Raw genomic sequence first — 16,021 nt, 5'->3', positions numbered from 1 at the left:
GTAGGCAGTGTTGAAAAGGTAGTTAAGACCTCCAACTCCCGGTGGCAGGGACTCTACCCATTTCACAGAAGCTCAAGGATGGAGGAAATGAGTGCATCCTCCGTGCTCAGCGCCGGTGTCACTGTAGGTTGGGGACCGGAGGGAAGTGCCCGCATCCCCTTCCCGCTCCGCCAGCCTGGCCGTCACCCACAGAAGTGGGGCTGCTGAGTGAAGGGCGCTAGGACCCGGTGGCGCGGTGTCGGCAGGGACTGGGCGCTTGGGGCGCAGGAGGGAGCCGCGGCGTCCCGTCGCAGCGTGCGGGAGCAGGTGGGGGTGCAGCGCGGTGGCGCGCGGGAGCCCCGAGGGGCGGAGGCGGCTGCTACACCTAGGGCGTCGCGGAGCGCCCGGGGCTTGGCGCGGGCGGAGCCGCCCTAAGGGCCGCGCGTGTCCCCGGCCTCGGCCCCGCCCCGTCCCGTCCAATGAGAGCCCGCGGCCGAAGGGGCTGTCCGCACACTAGGCCCGCAGCTCCCTTCAGCGCCGCAGACCCCCTGACACCGCACCCGGTCCTCAGGCAGCGCGCCCCAGACCCCGGATTCGGCGCGCCGTCGTCGGCTTCCGGACATCGCAACTTGCGCCCCTCTCGGGGATCCTGCTCCCGGGCTCTGGACCCCAGGTGATCCTAGGTCCCCAGCCGCCGGCGAACACCATGGCCCCCCAGGGGGGTGAGGTAGGAGCAGCCTGAGTACCCCCAGAAGGTGCCCCGTCCACGCCCCTCCGGGCTGCGCGGCGGGAGTCTTCGGGGAGCTATGCTGAGACCGGGTGGTGCGGAGGAAGCTGCGCAGCTCCCGCTTCGGCGCGCCAGCGCCCCGGTCCCTCTGCCGTCGCCCGCGGCCCCCGACGGCTCCCGGGCTTCGGCCCGCCTAGGTCTTGCCTGCCTTCTGCTCCTGCTGCTGCTGACGCTGCCGGCCCGCGTAGACACGTCCTGGTGGTAAGTGTGGCTCTCAGGCTGGGCGGGTGAGGCGCTTGGTAGGAGAGGCCGGAGGCGCCTGGAGGGACTGGCTGCTCACGGGACCAGGCTGTTGCTTCGACGGGTTGGAGACGATTCGGGCAGGACTATCACTGAAATCTGAAGTCGCGGGGTGGCGGGAGGGTGAGGCGCAGCGTCTTACACGACTGGTGAGAAAGGCGCTGGGCATTCGGAGCAAGGATGCCCGGTGGTCGCGGCTCCTTAGGCCTCCATGTGCCGTACCCCCTCTGTTTCAGCTCAAGCTCCTTAGGGCAGAAGCTACCTTCCGAGTTTCCCTCAGGGTGAGTTCAAGGAACGAATAACCTTCCAGGGCCCGCAATAGCTTCGCCAGGGCCCCAATCGCCTAAGGTCGCCCTCTGAGAGGTGGAGAAAGGGGCAGCTCGCTAGTCTAGCCCACCCGTACCACAGGAAGGCTTTGGTGAGGCAGCAGCACCCAGCCGAGGCTTAGAAATGGAATCGAGGCAAAATTTACCCCATTAACTCCCACAATTAAAACAAACAAAACGCATGGGTTTGCATTATCTAGGCATTTGTCTTCGGCCACCGTTTTGAGGATGTCACTTGGAAACTTTGTCTCCCTCCTTTCTTCCTATTCTTTCCCATCTCCCATTTCTCCACTCCAAGAGCCAGAGGGCTGCGGAGTCCCAAGGTACTAAGAGACCCCCTCCCCAGATTTCTTGCAGGCCCTAGACTCCAGACACTTCACAAGAGGGCAGATGAGGCAAAAAGGCATTACAGATCCACTGGATGTCTCGTGTCTGTTCTTTTTAGAATCCTCCCTGCCCCCTACTCCTTGGATGGCACTCATCACCTCCCCGTAGGAGAAGGAGCTGCTTTCCCATCTTCCCCACCCTGGGGAGAGGGCAAGGCAGGGAGAGTTGAACCTAGAAAAGACTCAGTCTTTCCTCTTCACCCCGCAATCAAACTGGCCTGTTGGACTAGGCTATTGCCCCTCTCCACCAGGCAGTGCCTCCCTTCCTTTCCTTACTCGGTTCTTCTTCCCGTGCAAGCCCCCCTCCCCGAAATGTGGTCTCTTCTCCCCTTGCACCCTGTGGCTTTTCTCCTCTTGACTTGGAATCTTGGCTGAAGGGTGAGGGGTAGCTGGCCGGGGGGCCCGCCAGCTTGGGCTGCAGATTCCTATCATTTCAAGATGCGTCTCTCCTTCTCCCAACCCCCACCCCCTGTTTTCCTGTTTCAGAAAAATCTCTTTTGAATTTTTTTTTTTTTAAATCTGCAGTGTTGGGGAAGGCGAGGAGGGGGGGTTCTGGTTGGGGGAACAGAGAGGCCTATATCTTACATCTGGCTTGGAACATTCTTTTAGAAAGGGAAAGGGGAGAAGGGGGATGAGGAGAAAAACCTTTCAAAGTTCTGGGTGAGATCAAAGCTACCTTTTGCCTTCATGAGCTTGGTCTGGCTGGGGACTTGGCATCTTCAGGGTCTTTGTTGAGACAACATGAAGTAACCGCTGCCCATCTTTATCTGGCTCAGTTTGCTTTTTGGGACTCTTGATTGCTTCTTACCAGTTTGGGATATAGTCTTGGGGACCAATTGGTGTTTGGGTGAGGAAGTGTCACTCTGGTAATTTCAGCATCCTGGCAGTGGTTCCTAAAGACCCAAATGGGGGTCTTCCTAGTCCCCATTTTGTACTCTTGACTACTCCCTCTCCCTTTTCCTTTCTCCCTCTACTACCCTCCCCTGATGTGGTTCATATTAAAGATTCTGGAAAAATTCCTGGGTGAAAGAGCTAGGGAGGGAGGGAGGGAGGGAGGTGACACACAGAGTGACTTAGCAGCCCCTGTGAAAAGGAGGAAGGCTGCAACAGGGCCAGGTTGGGAAGTGGGTACAGAGGTTGTTTCAGCCTCCTTGCTCCGCACCTGTCATAGCTACAGGCCCAGATGCCTGCCTCAGTGATCACCACTTGTGGGATAAGGTGAAAAGCTACCTTCTAAAGGCAGGCTAAGCCCCCAAGCCTTTCTCTTAGGAAAAAACCAGCAAGATTGATGTTCTGTACAACCCGTGGAAGAGAAATGCCTGTTGACTCTGGTGTGTCCATGTTCCACTCTGGAGCAGAAGGCCATCATTTTCACCAGTTAATAGTTGGATTTTTCTCATAGCTTGAGATTCTTCCCCTTACTCTCTAACCACTGCCCTCCCTCTATCTATCCTAAACAGACCGAGAAATAGGGGGCTTCCGGCATGTGCTTTCCTGTTTCATTTTGCATTCTGTAGGGGGTTGGATGTAGGGAATCACAAGAACAGGATTGTATTCATAGGCTCACAAAGGGAGAGAAACACAAAGTGGTATCATATTGTTAGCATTACTTTTACCAACAGCAGTTGCTTTTAATAAGCCCTTACTGAGCTTCAGGCACTATGGCCAAACACCTTATGAGCATGATCTTTGTCAATCTGAAATAATCCAGTGAGATGGGTTCTATTATCATCCTTATTTCACAAATGAAAGTGAGGGATGCTGTGGCATTAAGAGCAGATTCATGGAGGCTAATAGTGTTATCTCTGTGTTCAAAGTTCTATATGTGCTGGGCTGAATCATGTACACTAGGGGCTGTACATGAAAGGAGGAAAGAAAAAAAAAAAGCAGATACCTGGCCTGTTTGTGTCTTTAACATACAAACATAAAACATCTGCAGATAGGCTGGCAACTGTTGACAAGTAAAACTGTAATGGAAATGGGAGTTAATGGCTGGCTAGAGGGAGAAGGGAGTTGGGGATAAATCAGAACAGTTAGGTGTTTATTCAACAAATAGTGATTACATACCTACTATGTGCCAGGCACTGTTCTCAGTACTGGGGATATTGAAGTGAACAAAACCGATAAAAATCCCTGCCTTTGTGGAGCGGTGCATCCAAACCATGTGAGGATCATGGTGAAATGCAGATTCGGTTACGGTAGGCCTTGGGTGGGGCCTGAGTGTCTGCATTTCTAACGAATCCCCACATGATACAGATACTGCTGTTCTGGGGACCACACTTTGAGTAGCAAGGGGCTAGAGTAGTGTATGCCTCACTTTGTCAAATGAAGGGATGTGAATTGGCCAAAAGCAGGTGAAGAGAAGCATTCTGGGGCAGGAAGCTGGGAAGGAAGTGAAGAACTTCCAGAAGGGAAAAACAAAGCTAGAGTTGGGGCATCTAACACTCTACCAGACCGTGAGGTGGGAGATGCCTTAAATATCTTTGTGTCCCTGACATCTGAGCTCAGTGCTTGGCACATGGTAGACATTTTGCAGGCATGTGTTGAACTGAGAGGAAGATGTGGTTAGCCTCAGGCTCAGCTTTATTGGAGGCTCCCTACACTAACTACAAGGGGCTGACTACTGGAGAGCAAGCAAGCGCCATGCTCTGTGGAGTCTTGAAGCCATTACTTAGTGGAGTAAGGGTGGTAATAGAGACATTTAATTATCTTCCCATCTTAGATACTGAACAGATGTTCCCACACTCAGTGAGGACGTAATAAAAAGGACCTATGTGGGCTGCAGCAGAATGGATTTAAGTCAGACCACAAGAAGGACTTGTTGCCCGAGTTTGGCCTGCCCCACTCCAGACTGTCTCACGAGGGCTGGGTTATTGGTCTCTCATTCCCATCCAACCTTCCTCACCCAAGCCCCAGGAAAAAAAAAAAAAAAAAACACCCATTGCCTAGAGCAGTACTTGGGCTGAACTAGGGAAGCTGAACGGTGGTGAGACAGGGACAAGCTCCAACTCCAACGGTCTTGATTCTCCAAACAAAGCACCACAGCAGTGGGTGTAACTCTGGGCTGTGCGTCAGGCAGCCTTTCCGGCCTGGCCCTGTCTGGGGTGTTTATTTTGTTTGTTCCTGGAAGCTGTTGCCCTGATGGACAGTGCTGGGGACGCTGATTCCATGGGATTTGTTAGGGGAGGGCCAGCCCTCTCACCCCTTCCCTGGGACAGATGGGCCCCATCAGCCCTGCTGAGTTCCCGAAGAGGCAAGCATCAGCCCTCCTTGTGTTTGTTTGAGTTGGTGTCACCAGTGGTGATCCAGTCTGTGGGTGAGGGCCGGCTGTGGGAATGCAGGGGGGTGGTGGGTGGGGGGGACACAGAGCCCAGGGCAGTCTAGCTTTTCCCCTCCCCACACCAGCTGCCCTCCCTTCTCCTCACCCACTTCTAGGCCCATTTTGGGGCCATTCCCAAACCACAGGCTCATTCATAGCTCAAACCAAGTCTTTTCTGTCTGCAGTAGCAATTGCTCTCCATGGCCCCACCTGTTCAAAACAGGGGAGGGAGGGCAGCCCTTTGATGCGTTCTGGACAGGAGAATAGAAAGTTCCCAGCAAATCAAGGAAGGTGCTATGGGGTTAAAGGGAGAGAAAGAGAATGACAAGTGGAGCTGGGCTGTTGAGCTGGAGGAAGTGGGTGAATGGGTCAGATCTCGTTTGGTGGCCTCTTGGGGAAGAAGGGTGATATACTCCTGTTTTCTCTCTGAAATATTCTTCCTGAGGCTTGTGGTGGGATCCAGGGTTAAAACTGAGTGAAGAGAAAATATTGCCTTGAGAAACAATAATGACTCTGGCAACCCACCTATTCTTTAGTAGCCCATCTCAATTGACCTTCTTTTAATTGTTCATATTGGACAGACTGGAGACTGCAGTGTGGGGAGAGTCATCCTCTTACTTATCTTGGCCTTTGGCTTCCCACTGCAGACAGCTGTGCAGGTCCATCCAGGTTGGGGAAGATGGTTTTAAAAGGTTCATTAGTTAAGAAAGGCCCTGGGGCCTGGAAATAAAGGGTTTGAGGAGGAGAGTAGAGGGTGGGATCTTCCTCCCCGGACCTCACGATTGGGAATGAGGATTTTTTTTAGCTACACGGGTCTGACTAGAGCTGTAAACGTTACTCAGATTGCTCACTATGTCTCTTCCCACGAGCCCCTCCCTGTCACCATCCCCCTGCTGTCAAACCATATCTTCGTGGACCAGCCATGCAGGACATCCCTCTTAATGGGAGCATAAGAGTGTTGTCTCAGACCCTTATTTTGTAAGTTTATGTTTCCATGAAGCTCTTAATGTTTATTAAATAAACAGACAATGAGTTTGTGTGACATGCCCACAGCTTCTGTGTATGTGACACATGCCTAGCCTGTGTTCTGGGAGTGTATGTCACTTTGGCCTTTGGCTGGGGAACTGGTGATGGTGGGAGGCCACTCAATTACTCTCTCTGCAACTGTGTAACTATTAATACTTCTTCAGAACTGTGGGAAATGGTTCTACTCATCAGCTTTATGGAATGTGGGTTAGGGAGAGGGGACAGAATCTCTTCAAGGTCTGGATGCTAAACGTACCCCTTCCTTATTCCCTCCCAATGCAGAAAAAGGGCTGGGATGTTCTGACAGGGCCATCTCTGCCTTGCAGGTACATTGGGGCACTGGGGGCACGAGTGATCTGTGACAATATCCCTGGTTTGGTGAGCCGGCAGCGGCAGCTGTGCCAGCGTTACCCAGACATCATGCGTTCAGTGGGCGAGGGTGCCCGAGAATGGATCCGAGAGTGTCAGCACCAATTCCGCCACCACCGCTGGAACTGTACCACCCTGGACCGGGACCACACCGTCTTTGGCCGTGTCATGCTCAGAAGTAAGAGCCTCTTCCATCCTGTGTCAGCTCCTTCCCTTTCTGTGCTGGGGGTGGTGAGTGGGAAGAGTAGGCAAGATCTCCCCTCTCCTCTCCCACACACTGTTTCATAATCAGAGAAAGAACTGTGGGCAGAGCCCAGGATATAATTGGGAACAGACTCTTAGCACCTTAGATTTGTAGACAAGGGCTCCTCTAAATCCTAGTGCTCTGGGACAAGACCAAGGTAAAGCATTCCCTAGAACCTCCATCTTTCTCCTCATTTTCCTTGTCCTCCCAATCCCCAGCTTGGGAGGCTACCATGTACTGTAAGGCTGAGGTCTATGATAGGCCCTCTGTTCTTAACACCACCATCACTATTGTCACCCCAACACTCCCAACACTACAGTAATGGGAACAAAAGATAAACAGAAAGGTGATATGTAAATATTTGGAGAGTCAGTGGCTTGGCCTCAGCTCAGCAAAAAAGCTAAATAGAGCTAGACAGTAAACTAGGAGAAAGGGAACAAGATGGGAATCTGGAGGTGTCAGGCATACAGGGGCGATAATTCATCAGTCTCCAAGAGTAGGGAGGGAGAGCAAGCAGGCAAGGGAAGGTAGCATGGATCTCTAAACAGGCTGACCCCTGGGCTGGGGTCTCCATTGTGGGGGAACTGTCCAGCAGAGTGGGCCTGAAAAGGCCTGGAATGTGGACTAAGGCAGGCTTAGCTGAGCCAGTGCTGGCACTCAGTGGGAGGGGATGATTCACCAGGAGACTTTTCAATGGATGGACACAGGGAATTTGGCAGGAAACAAGAGTATAGGTCAGCTCAAAAGGTCAGATATACAAAGAAGTGGATAGAGAGTAGTGAGGGCTGAGGGGAAGAGGTCAGATACTCTGGGGAATGCTCTTGGAAATGAAAGGCACCTTGAATAAAGGGGGTGTAGGGGTGACTCTGGGAAAGAAAATTAGGGAAGAGGTTTCAGAGTCAGAGGTTGTATGGGCTGAAGAAGGGGACAGACATGGGCCTCTTTCCTGAAGCACACCTCTACAATTCTCTCTCTAGGTAGCCGAGAGGCAGCTTTTGTATATGCCATCTCATCAGCAGGGGTAGTCCACGCTATTACTCGTGCCTGTAGCCAGGGTGAACTGAGTGTGTGCAGCTGTGACCCCTACACCCGTGGCCGACACCATGACCAGCGTGGGGACTTTGACTGGGGTGGCTGCAGTGACAACATCCACTATGGTGTCCGTTTTGCCAAGGCCTTCGTGGATGCCAAGGAGAAGAGGCTTAAGGATGCCCGGGCCCTCATGAACTTACATAATAACCGCTGTGGTCGCACGGTCAGTACTCATGTCTGTGTAAGTACACTCATATTTGCTGGGGGTGACCAGTATGTGTGACCATGGACTAAATAAATGTGAAGGTGGAAGAGCTGAAGGCTTCTGGGTCACTTCCAAAAGCCCCAACATCCTGGGACAGGAGCACTAAATGCAAGGGAGCTTAGGAATGCCTAGGGTCAACCAGGTGCGTGAAGAGTCTTCACATAGGTGGAAAGTAGGAAAAGGTGGAGAAAAGAAGTAACTTTTTAAGAAGGAAAAGAACTGCCTTCATAAAGACTGAGAGGATAAGAGGTTGTTCTAGTCAGTTCCCTGGTATTTGAACATCTTCTATGTGCCTAGTACTATGCTGGAAAATGGCACACCACTAAAGTAGAAGGCATGGTACCTGGCACTCTAAAACGTGAAAAGTAGAGGATGTGCAAGCACACTGTCATCGTGAACAGAATCCTGTGGCTCTAAAGTTCAGTGGGCTGTCATGAAAAGGAAAGCACTGTTGGTCCAGGCAGATTTCCTGGAAAAAGAGTTTCTTGAACTTGGTCAGGAAGAATGGGTGGGATCTGATGTGGGAGAGAACAACCGAGAGCTCAATCGGCCAGCCAGGGCCAGGTCCAGCCTATCTCAGAGCACTCATCCTTTTGGACCTAGGGATGACTAAAATGTGTCCTGACCAGCTACCTCTCCCTTAACTGCCTTCCCCCTCCCCCAGGCTGTGCGGCGGTTTCTGAAGCTGGAGTGTAAGTGCCATGGCGTGAGTGGTTCCTGTACTCTGCGCACCTGCTGGCGTGCACTCTCAGATTTCCGCCGCACAGGTGATTACCTGCGGCGGCGCTATGATGGGGCTGTGCAGGTGATGGCCACCCAAGATGGTGCCAACTTCACCGCAGCCCGCCAAGGCTATCGCCGTGCCACCCGGACTGATCTTGTCTACTTCGACAACTCTCCAGATTATTGTGTCTTGGACAAGGCTGCAGGTGAGTAAGGAAGGCAGGCAGGGACATGCAGTCCCAGTTCTTAGTGCAGGCACCCCTGGTTAATCATGGTCTGTTCAGTCTCAGGAGTTAGGGAAGGGGGTGCTGTGGGAGGAGGCAGTTTCCTCTCCACATGAACACCTGGTCATGAGATTGTTGCAGTCCACCAGGCCCAGTGCTGCCCAAGTAGAGAGGAGGTCACTCAGCTCCTTGAGGCCTGAGGTCATGCATTGCTCCTTTGTATCCCAGCATCTGGGATACAGTAGGCATTATTCAGGGTATGTTTAACTTAGTTACCTGTTTTCAGTTTTAAGCAATGTGTGGGCTGCACAGAAACATAAGATGCAGCCCTAAGCCTTTGGCTGTTTGCAATCTACTTAAAGAAATGATACATAATGGGTAGACAAATGCAAAGAGAGATGGAGAAATCAATAAAAGTTTATTTGAAAATGTAGGGAAAAAAAAGAAACTAGAATTTAAGCTGCTCCTTGAAGCGTAGGGAGTATCTGGATAGCTTGAGAGACGAGTGGGCAATTTCTTATCAGAGAGTAGTAGGTGGGAAAGCACATGATCTGTCCCAGGGACAGAGAACAGACCAATCTGCTGGGTAAAGGTTCTCTCTAAGGGAGATTAAAGCTAGAAAGATGTCCTTGAAAGGCTTTATCCAGTGTGCTGCCACTGAAGATTCTGAAACAGCTGAAAAAGAAACGAAGAAGAGATCCCTACCAAAGGCAGGTAAAGCAGCAAATGGTTGTTTTTCAGTCTGTTCAAGGTATTTGTGGTGGGATTCTTGGAGGTGCTGGAAGTTGATATGGTTTTTCCCCAAGGGAATGAAAGTTACCATCCTGGCTCACATTTCTGGTTCAGATAGGTTAAACTAGGAACATGCAATGCAGCAGAACTCTTCTTCTCTGGTTATTGCCGTGGGGCTCCCAGGCTCTTTTCTACCGGCTCAGCGTCAGGACTTGGGTGAAGTGGAGCCAAAAAACCTCAGCTATCTTCGGTACTGTTTGTTTTCACCCATCACCGTCATTCCTGGAAGAGTCAAGTGGCTTGGAGTAAAACTGGGCACAGAAAAAGGGTGGGGCTCTACCCAATTAATGAAGAAAGTAGTCTGTATACTTTGTAGGCTGCTAGAAGAAAAAAACTTGGAGCCCTTCTGATTTTCCTAGTGATTTCCTGCCACTAAGTATACTTTCCTCCCACTTGGTCTAATTCAGAGGGTCACTCTCTGGATACCTAGAAATAATTCCATAACATCTGAGGTGTAAACCTATACTACCATACTGAAAATACACCTTTAGGGAAGGAACTTTGGAGTTAGGAGGGAGGATAAGTCAAATGTGTGTTGGTTTTTCTCAGAGGCATAAAATTAGGCCTCCTAAAACCCGAAGTGGGCCCTGGAATTCAAAGAATATAAGTCATCCCAGAAAGAATATGGAGCCAGGAATTCCCTCCAAAGCAATAGAGTCCAATTGAACTTTCTGTGATGATAGAAATGTTTTCCTATCTGTGTTGTCCAATACAGTAGCAACTAGCCACATGTGATTACTGAGTACTTGGAATATAACTAGTGTGACTGAGGAGCTAAATTTTTTAGTTTAATTTTCATTAATTTAGATGTAAAAGACCATATGTGACTAGTGGCTGCTACCCTGGACAGCACAGCTCCACAGTGTAGAAGGGGTTTTTGGTGCCCAAGAGGACTTAAGACCCAGCCCTTGGAGTTAGGAGACTAACATATACAGTAGACCTAGTCAGTCCACATTCCAGACCAGTGGTCTCCTAACATTCTGGATCCTTTACTCCTATCATTAAAACAATTTGAGCATATATCTCCATTATATGTATATTTATTTATACCTGTGTTCCACTATATGAATATGTATATTATAAAACATAAATATTTTAAATTGATGAGATAAAAAAATAGAAGTTCTAGCATTTTCCTCCCCTATCCCAGTGACATGTGGAGACTAATTCTGTAGAAATCAGTTAATCTATTCTCCGTTTTGAACCTGGGCTAGTTAGTTTCCCGTCTCTGGATCCTTATTAACCATGGAAAAGCTTGGAGTAGATGCTGTCATGGGCCCAACTCATCCAAAAGTCTATTGATTTTATGATCTGTTGGCAGTATCTCTTTTGCTAAAATCAGTCAGAATGAGGTTCTAAGCATTCCCTATGCATGGGGAAAACATGATCCCTATCCTAGAGTTTCCACTGTAAGGGGAAGGGATAATGCTTAGGGATAATAGCAATAATAATAATGCAAGGGATATTACTTAGGAATTCCTTAGGAATATGCCTCCAGCCAGTCATGGTAATCAGTTCACCTCTTCAGATGAACAGAGATTATATCTAACAATCTATTATTGTGCTTATTTTCATATGAGAAACTAAGTTAATGTTTCATTTTGACTAAATCACACAACTAAGAGTGGTAGAACTGGGATTTGAATCCAGACAAGATGATGTCAGAGCCCATGCTTCTTTTTTTTTTTTTTTTTTTTTTTGGAGACAGAGTTTCACTGTCACCCAGGCTAGAGTGCAGTGGTGCAATCTTGGCTCACTGCAGCCTCAACCTCCCAGCCTCGTGTTACTTTCACCTCAGCCTCCTGAGTAGCTAGGACTACAGGCTCATGCCCATGGCACCTGGCTAATTTTTTAAGTTTTTGTAGAGACAGGGCTTGCTATGTTTCCCAGGCTGGTCTTGAATTCCTGGACTCAAGGATTCCTTCTGCCTTGGCCTTCCAAAATGCTGGGATCATAGGCATGAGTGAGCCACTGTGCCCAGCCCAAAAAAGCGATTCTTTTTATCTTCCTTCTTAGAATGTGGTTAAGGGTATCCAGGGCAGCTGAAGAGATAACTTTGTTCTCACTCCCTCTCTTCCCCAACCCAGGTTCCCTAGGCACTGCAGGCCGTGTCTGCAGCAAGACATCAAAAGGAACAGACGGTTGTGAAATCATGTGCTGTGGCCGAGGGTATGACACAACTCGAGTCACCCGTGTTACCCAGTGTGAGTGCAAATTCCACTGGTGCTGTGCTGTACGGTGCAAGGAATGCAGAAATACTGTGGACGTCCATACTTGCAAGGCCCCCAAGAAGGCAGAGTGGCTGGACCAGACCTGAACACACAGATACCTCACTCATCCCTCCAATTCAAGCCTCTCAACTCAAAAGCACAAGATCCTTGCATGCACACCTTCCTCCACCCTCCACCCCGGGCTGCTACCGCTTCTATTTAAGGATGTAGAGAGTAATCCATAGGGACCATGGTGTCCTGGCTGGTTCCTTAGCCCTGGGAAGGAGTTGTCAGGGGATATAAGAAACTGAGCAAGCTCCCTGATTTCCCGCTCTGGAGATTTGAAGGGAGAGTAGAAGAGATAGGGGGTCTTTAGAGTGAAATGAGTTGCACTAAAGTACGTAGTTGAGGCTCCTTTTTTCTTTCCTTTGCACCAGCTTCCCGATACTTCTTGGTGTGCAAGAGGAACGGTACCTATAGAGAGCTTCTTTTTGTTTCTACCTGGCCAAAGTTAGATGGGACAAAGATGAATGGCATGTCCCTTCTCTGAAGTCAGTTTGAGCAGAACTACCTGGTACCCCGAAAGAAAATCTTAGGCTACCACATTCTATTATTGACAGCCTGAGATGTTAGCCATAGTGGACAAGGTTCCGTTCACATGCTCATATGTTTATAAACTGTTTTGTAGAAGAAAAAGAATCATAACTATACAAACACACATTCATTCTCTCTTTCTCTCTACCATTCTCAACCTGTATTGGACAGCACTGCCTCTTTTGCTTACTTGCTGCCTGTTCAAACTGAGGTGGAATGCAGTGGTTCCCATGCTTAACAAATCATTAAAACACCCTGGAACACTCCTAGGATAGAGTAATGTAGTAAGTCTGGCCAGGCCTTGTGTTGCCTTTTTTTTTTTTTTTTCTTTTCTTTTCTTCTCTTCCCATGCATTATTCTGAGGTTAGCCAGGTTTGGGGAAACACTGAGTAAAAGAAAGATAGGCAACCCATGGATGGTGGGAGAGCAGGTAAGCAGGTCTGATTTCAAGGGCCCACATGAGGCATCAGTATATATTAAGCAGGTAGGGATCTCTGGCTTTGGTAATTCTTTGAGAGGATCCTAGCCTTTGAAGCTGGGAGCAGGAGTCAGTGGCTACAGTGGGAAGGAGTACTGCAGGTTGGGGCCAAAGTGATACACAGCTTAGAAGGCAGCCTTCCTCCACTTACTCAACAAATCTTTATTTAGTGACTCTCCAAGTCTTAGTGATTATTATTATTGTTCACTCCACATTTGGCTTAAATAGAGGAGAGTTTGTTCTATGCTATTACCCATTGCCTAACTAGGTTTGCAGTAGTGGAATCTCCAGAGATAGCAGGCTTAGTAAGCTGGAGGTAGGACATGAAGTCCCCCAAACCTTGATGTCCTATTTTTATGTGAGTTGGACAGTGGTTATCTTTTGCCTGTTGATATCTTAAAGCAGCAGAGTGGTATAGAAATTTGCAGTTATGACAGACCCGGGTTAAAAATCACAGCTGTGCCATTTGCTTTTGGTATTTTGAGCAAGGTAGCTAAATTTTCTGAGCTTCTGTTTTCTCATCTGTAAAATGATACGTACCTGTTCTTTTTTTCTTTCTTTTTATTTGTTTTAGAGATAGGATCTCGCTTTGTTGCCCAGGCTGGAGTGCACTGGCATGATCATGGCTCACTGCAGCCTCAAATTCCCAGGCTCAAGCAATCCTCCCACCTCAGCCTCCCCATTAGCTGGAACTACAGGGCCATGCCATCATGCCCAGCTAATTTAAACATAGTTTTCAGAGATGGAGCTCACTATGTTGCCCAGGCTGGTCTTGAATTCTTGGTCTCAAGCAATCCTCCCACTGCAGCCTTCCAAAGTGCTGGGCGTACAAGCGCAAACCACTGTGCCCAGCTGTCAGACGCTGAGTTTTAATTATGCACCAAACTCCAGCCCACAGATCCTCTTCACCAAAGCCCCTGGCTGGTCTAGCACATCATGACTTCTCTAGGAACAGTCCTTCTTTAGGACTATAAACTATTAACAAAAGTCTGTAGATTAAGGAGCCTGCATAAAGAATTCTGGATACAGGCCCCTGTCTTTCCCAAGTTCCTCTCCAATATCCCTTGGGGTCCTCATATGTTTTTGAAACAGCTTCACTCTGCACAGGCAGCAGGAGGTTGGGGGAGCCATAGCTCTGGGCCACGGGGGCAGATTTATTTGGATGATAGGACTAATATTTGTGTAACCTGCTGAGACCTGTGTGGGAGAGTTTAGGGTGGTTTTTCTTTTGGTGAGGGGATTTGCTCTGGTTTCACATCCATTAACACAAAACATGAGCTAGTCAGGGCCCTTGTGGTCTGCGGTAAGGGGATGCCTGTGGAGAAATGGGCCTGAGTGAGTCAGGCCAAGAGAATGTCTTCCTTCAGAATGGAGTCAACTGGATAACTGATGAGCCAATGGCGGGATTAAGGAGGGGGAAATGGGAGGGGAAGAGAACAGCTGACATCTTGAGGAAAGCTTTGGGGTAGTGGAGAGGTAAGGGGGTCATGGTCAGTCTGAACTCAACAATAGGGCTGAATGAATTTACCAAAGGAAGCTGCCTTATATTATATGCCAGGCTGCTGGGGAAAGCCTCAGGTCCTAGCCAGCCCCTGTTCTCACAAGAACATGCAGGTTACCACATAAATAATGGCATATGCCTTCCATAGGAGGTCAACCTGACTTAAATCTACCTATACCCTACTATCTATTCTTTGGTTTTTGGTTCTCATCCCTGTAGAAGGAAATGGGCCTCTTCTGGCATCTCATGCTACTCTGTGCTTTTCCTTGGGCTCCAAATTCTAGCTCATAAAGATGCAAGTTTTGCAATTTCCTATAAATGGTTAAGAAAAGAGCAAGCTGTCCAGAGAGTGAGAAGTTTGAAAAGAGAGGTGGATAAGTGAGAGAAATGATGTCCATTTGAGCCCCACTACAGAGGTTATGTGGTCCCAAAAGGAATGATGGCCAAGCAATTAATTTTTCCTCCTAGTTCTTAGCTTGCTTCTGCATTGATTGGCTTTAGACAATTGGCATTTAGTCTGCATTACACAAATAGACACTAATTTATTTGGAACAAGCAGCAAAATGAGAACTTTATTTGGTGCAGTCAGGGCTCCATTTAGTTCTCTCACTCTGCTTCTAATCACCCCTTCTCCCAGCCCTCTTCTATTTGATAGAGGTCTGTCCCTCAGATCAGCAATGTCTTAGCCCCTCTCCTCTCTTCCATTCCTTCCTGTTGGTACTCATTTCTTCTAACTTTTAATAAACATTTAGGTATAATACATTACAGTAAGTGCTATTTAGATACAAACTTAAAACATACTATATATTTTAAGGATCTAAGAATCCTTTAGCGAAGGCACATGACTGAAGTACCTCAGCTGCACAGCCTGTAGCCAGTTTTTTTAATGTAAAAGAATGCCAGCCTTAACCTAGCCCTGCAGATAAAAGCTAACTTTTATTATTACCAGCCCTGAATAATGGCACTAATCCACACTCTTCCTTAGATTGATGCTGGAAAAATAAAATCAGGGGCTTCAGATTAAAAAAAAACAAAAAACAAAAACAAACATTGCCTGGCCCTGTGGGTCTGTTTGCAAAACTTCTTGTAGATCTAATTTCTGAACACTCACTGCTTCATTTCTATTCCTCCTGTTGCAGGGAGTAATTTCTTCTCCTTTCTCTCACTTCCCTTATCAAGAACACCAACCACTAAGTCTTTGCCAAATTCTCAGACCCACTCAGGACACGAGTCTCTACATGGCTTAATAGAAGAGAGATAATTAGGATTTTTTTTTCCTCAGTCTTTCTGAGGTTTTTATTTAAATGCACTCAGTGGTCATAGGGCAGAAGCTCAAGCTAGCTGGGGCGAAGGGAGGACGCCAGGGAGAGTATGTTTCTCATCCCTGGGAGGCATTCAGCCTGGCTCCTGCAGCCAAATTACAGCACCAGAGAACAATGTGATGCATTCCTGGGCAGGTCGGTGGGACCCTGGGCGCCTGGGCCTTGTGGAGAGAGGTGCCAGACACAGAGTTCTCCGTAAGCAAT

The 16,021-nt window shown here is 48.7% G+C and overlaps 2 protein-coding genes across 8 annotated transcripts in view; one reads left to right on the top strand and one right to left on the bottom strand.

The window, feature by feature from the left end:
• The first annotated feature begins 269 nt into the window (after window positions 1–269).
• WNT2B (Wnt family member 2B) lies at window positions 270–12,804 on the top strand. Its single transcript, XM_004026360.5, has 5 exons — window positions 270–967; window positions 6,390–6,610; window positions 7,654–7,931; window positions 8,638–8,902; window positions 11,800–12,804. The coding sequence occupies exons 1-5, from the start codon at window positions 786–788 to the stop codon at window positions 12,027–12,029; spliced, it is 1,176 nt and encodes a 391-aa protein (XP_004026409.1). The 5' UTR covers window positions 270–785; the 3' UTR covers window positions 12,030–12,804.
• The window catches only part of ST7L (suppression of tumorigenicity 7 like), a 102,863-nt gene continuing 96,161 nt past the window's right edge, over window positions 9,320–16,021 (bottom strand). For all 7 annotated transcript variants that reach the window (XR_008669515.1, XM_055355010.2, XM_019019432.2 and 4 more), the window contains one exon: window positions 9,320–9,934. Coding sequence is in view for 6 of the 7 variants with exons in the window: in XM_055355020.1 (XP_055210995.1) it covers window positions 9,894–9,934 (41 nt within the window). In the remaining variant the exon portion in view is untranslated. The remainder of the gene's footprint in view (window positions 9,935–16,021) is intronic.

This window comes from Gorilla gorilla, chromosome 1, assembly GCF_029281585.2.
Source record: "Gorilla gorilla gorilla isolate KB3781 chromosome 1, NHGRI_mGorGor1-v2.1_pri, whole genome shotgun sequence".
Lineage (NCBI taxonomy): Eukaryota > Metazoa > Chordata > Mammalia > Primates > Hominidae > Gorilla > Gorilla gorilla.
The sequence above is the reverse complement of the archived record's forward strand: the minus strand, read 5'-3'. Positions and strand labels throughout refer to the sequence as shown.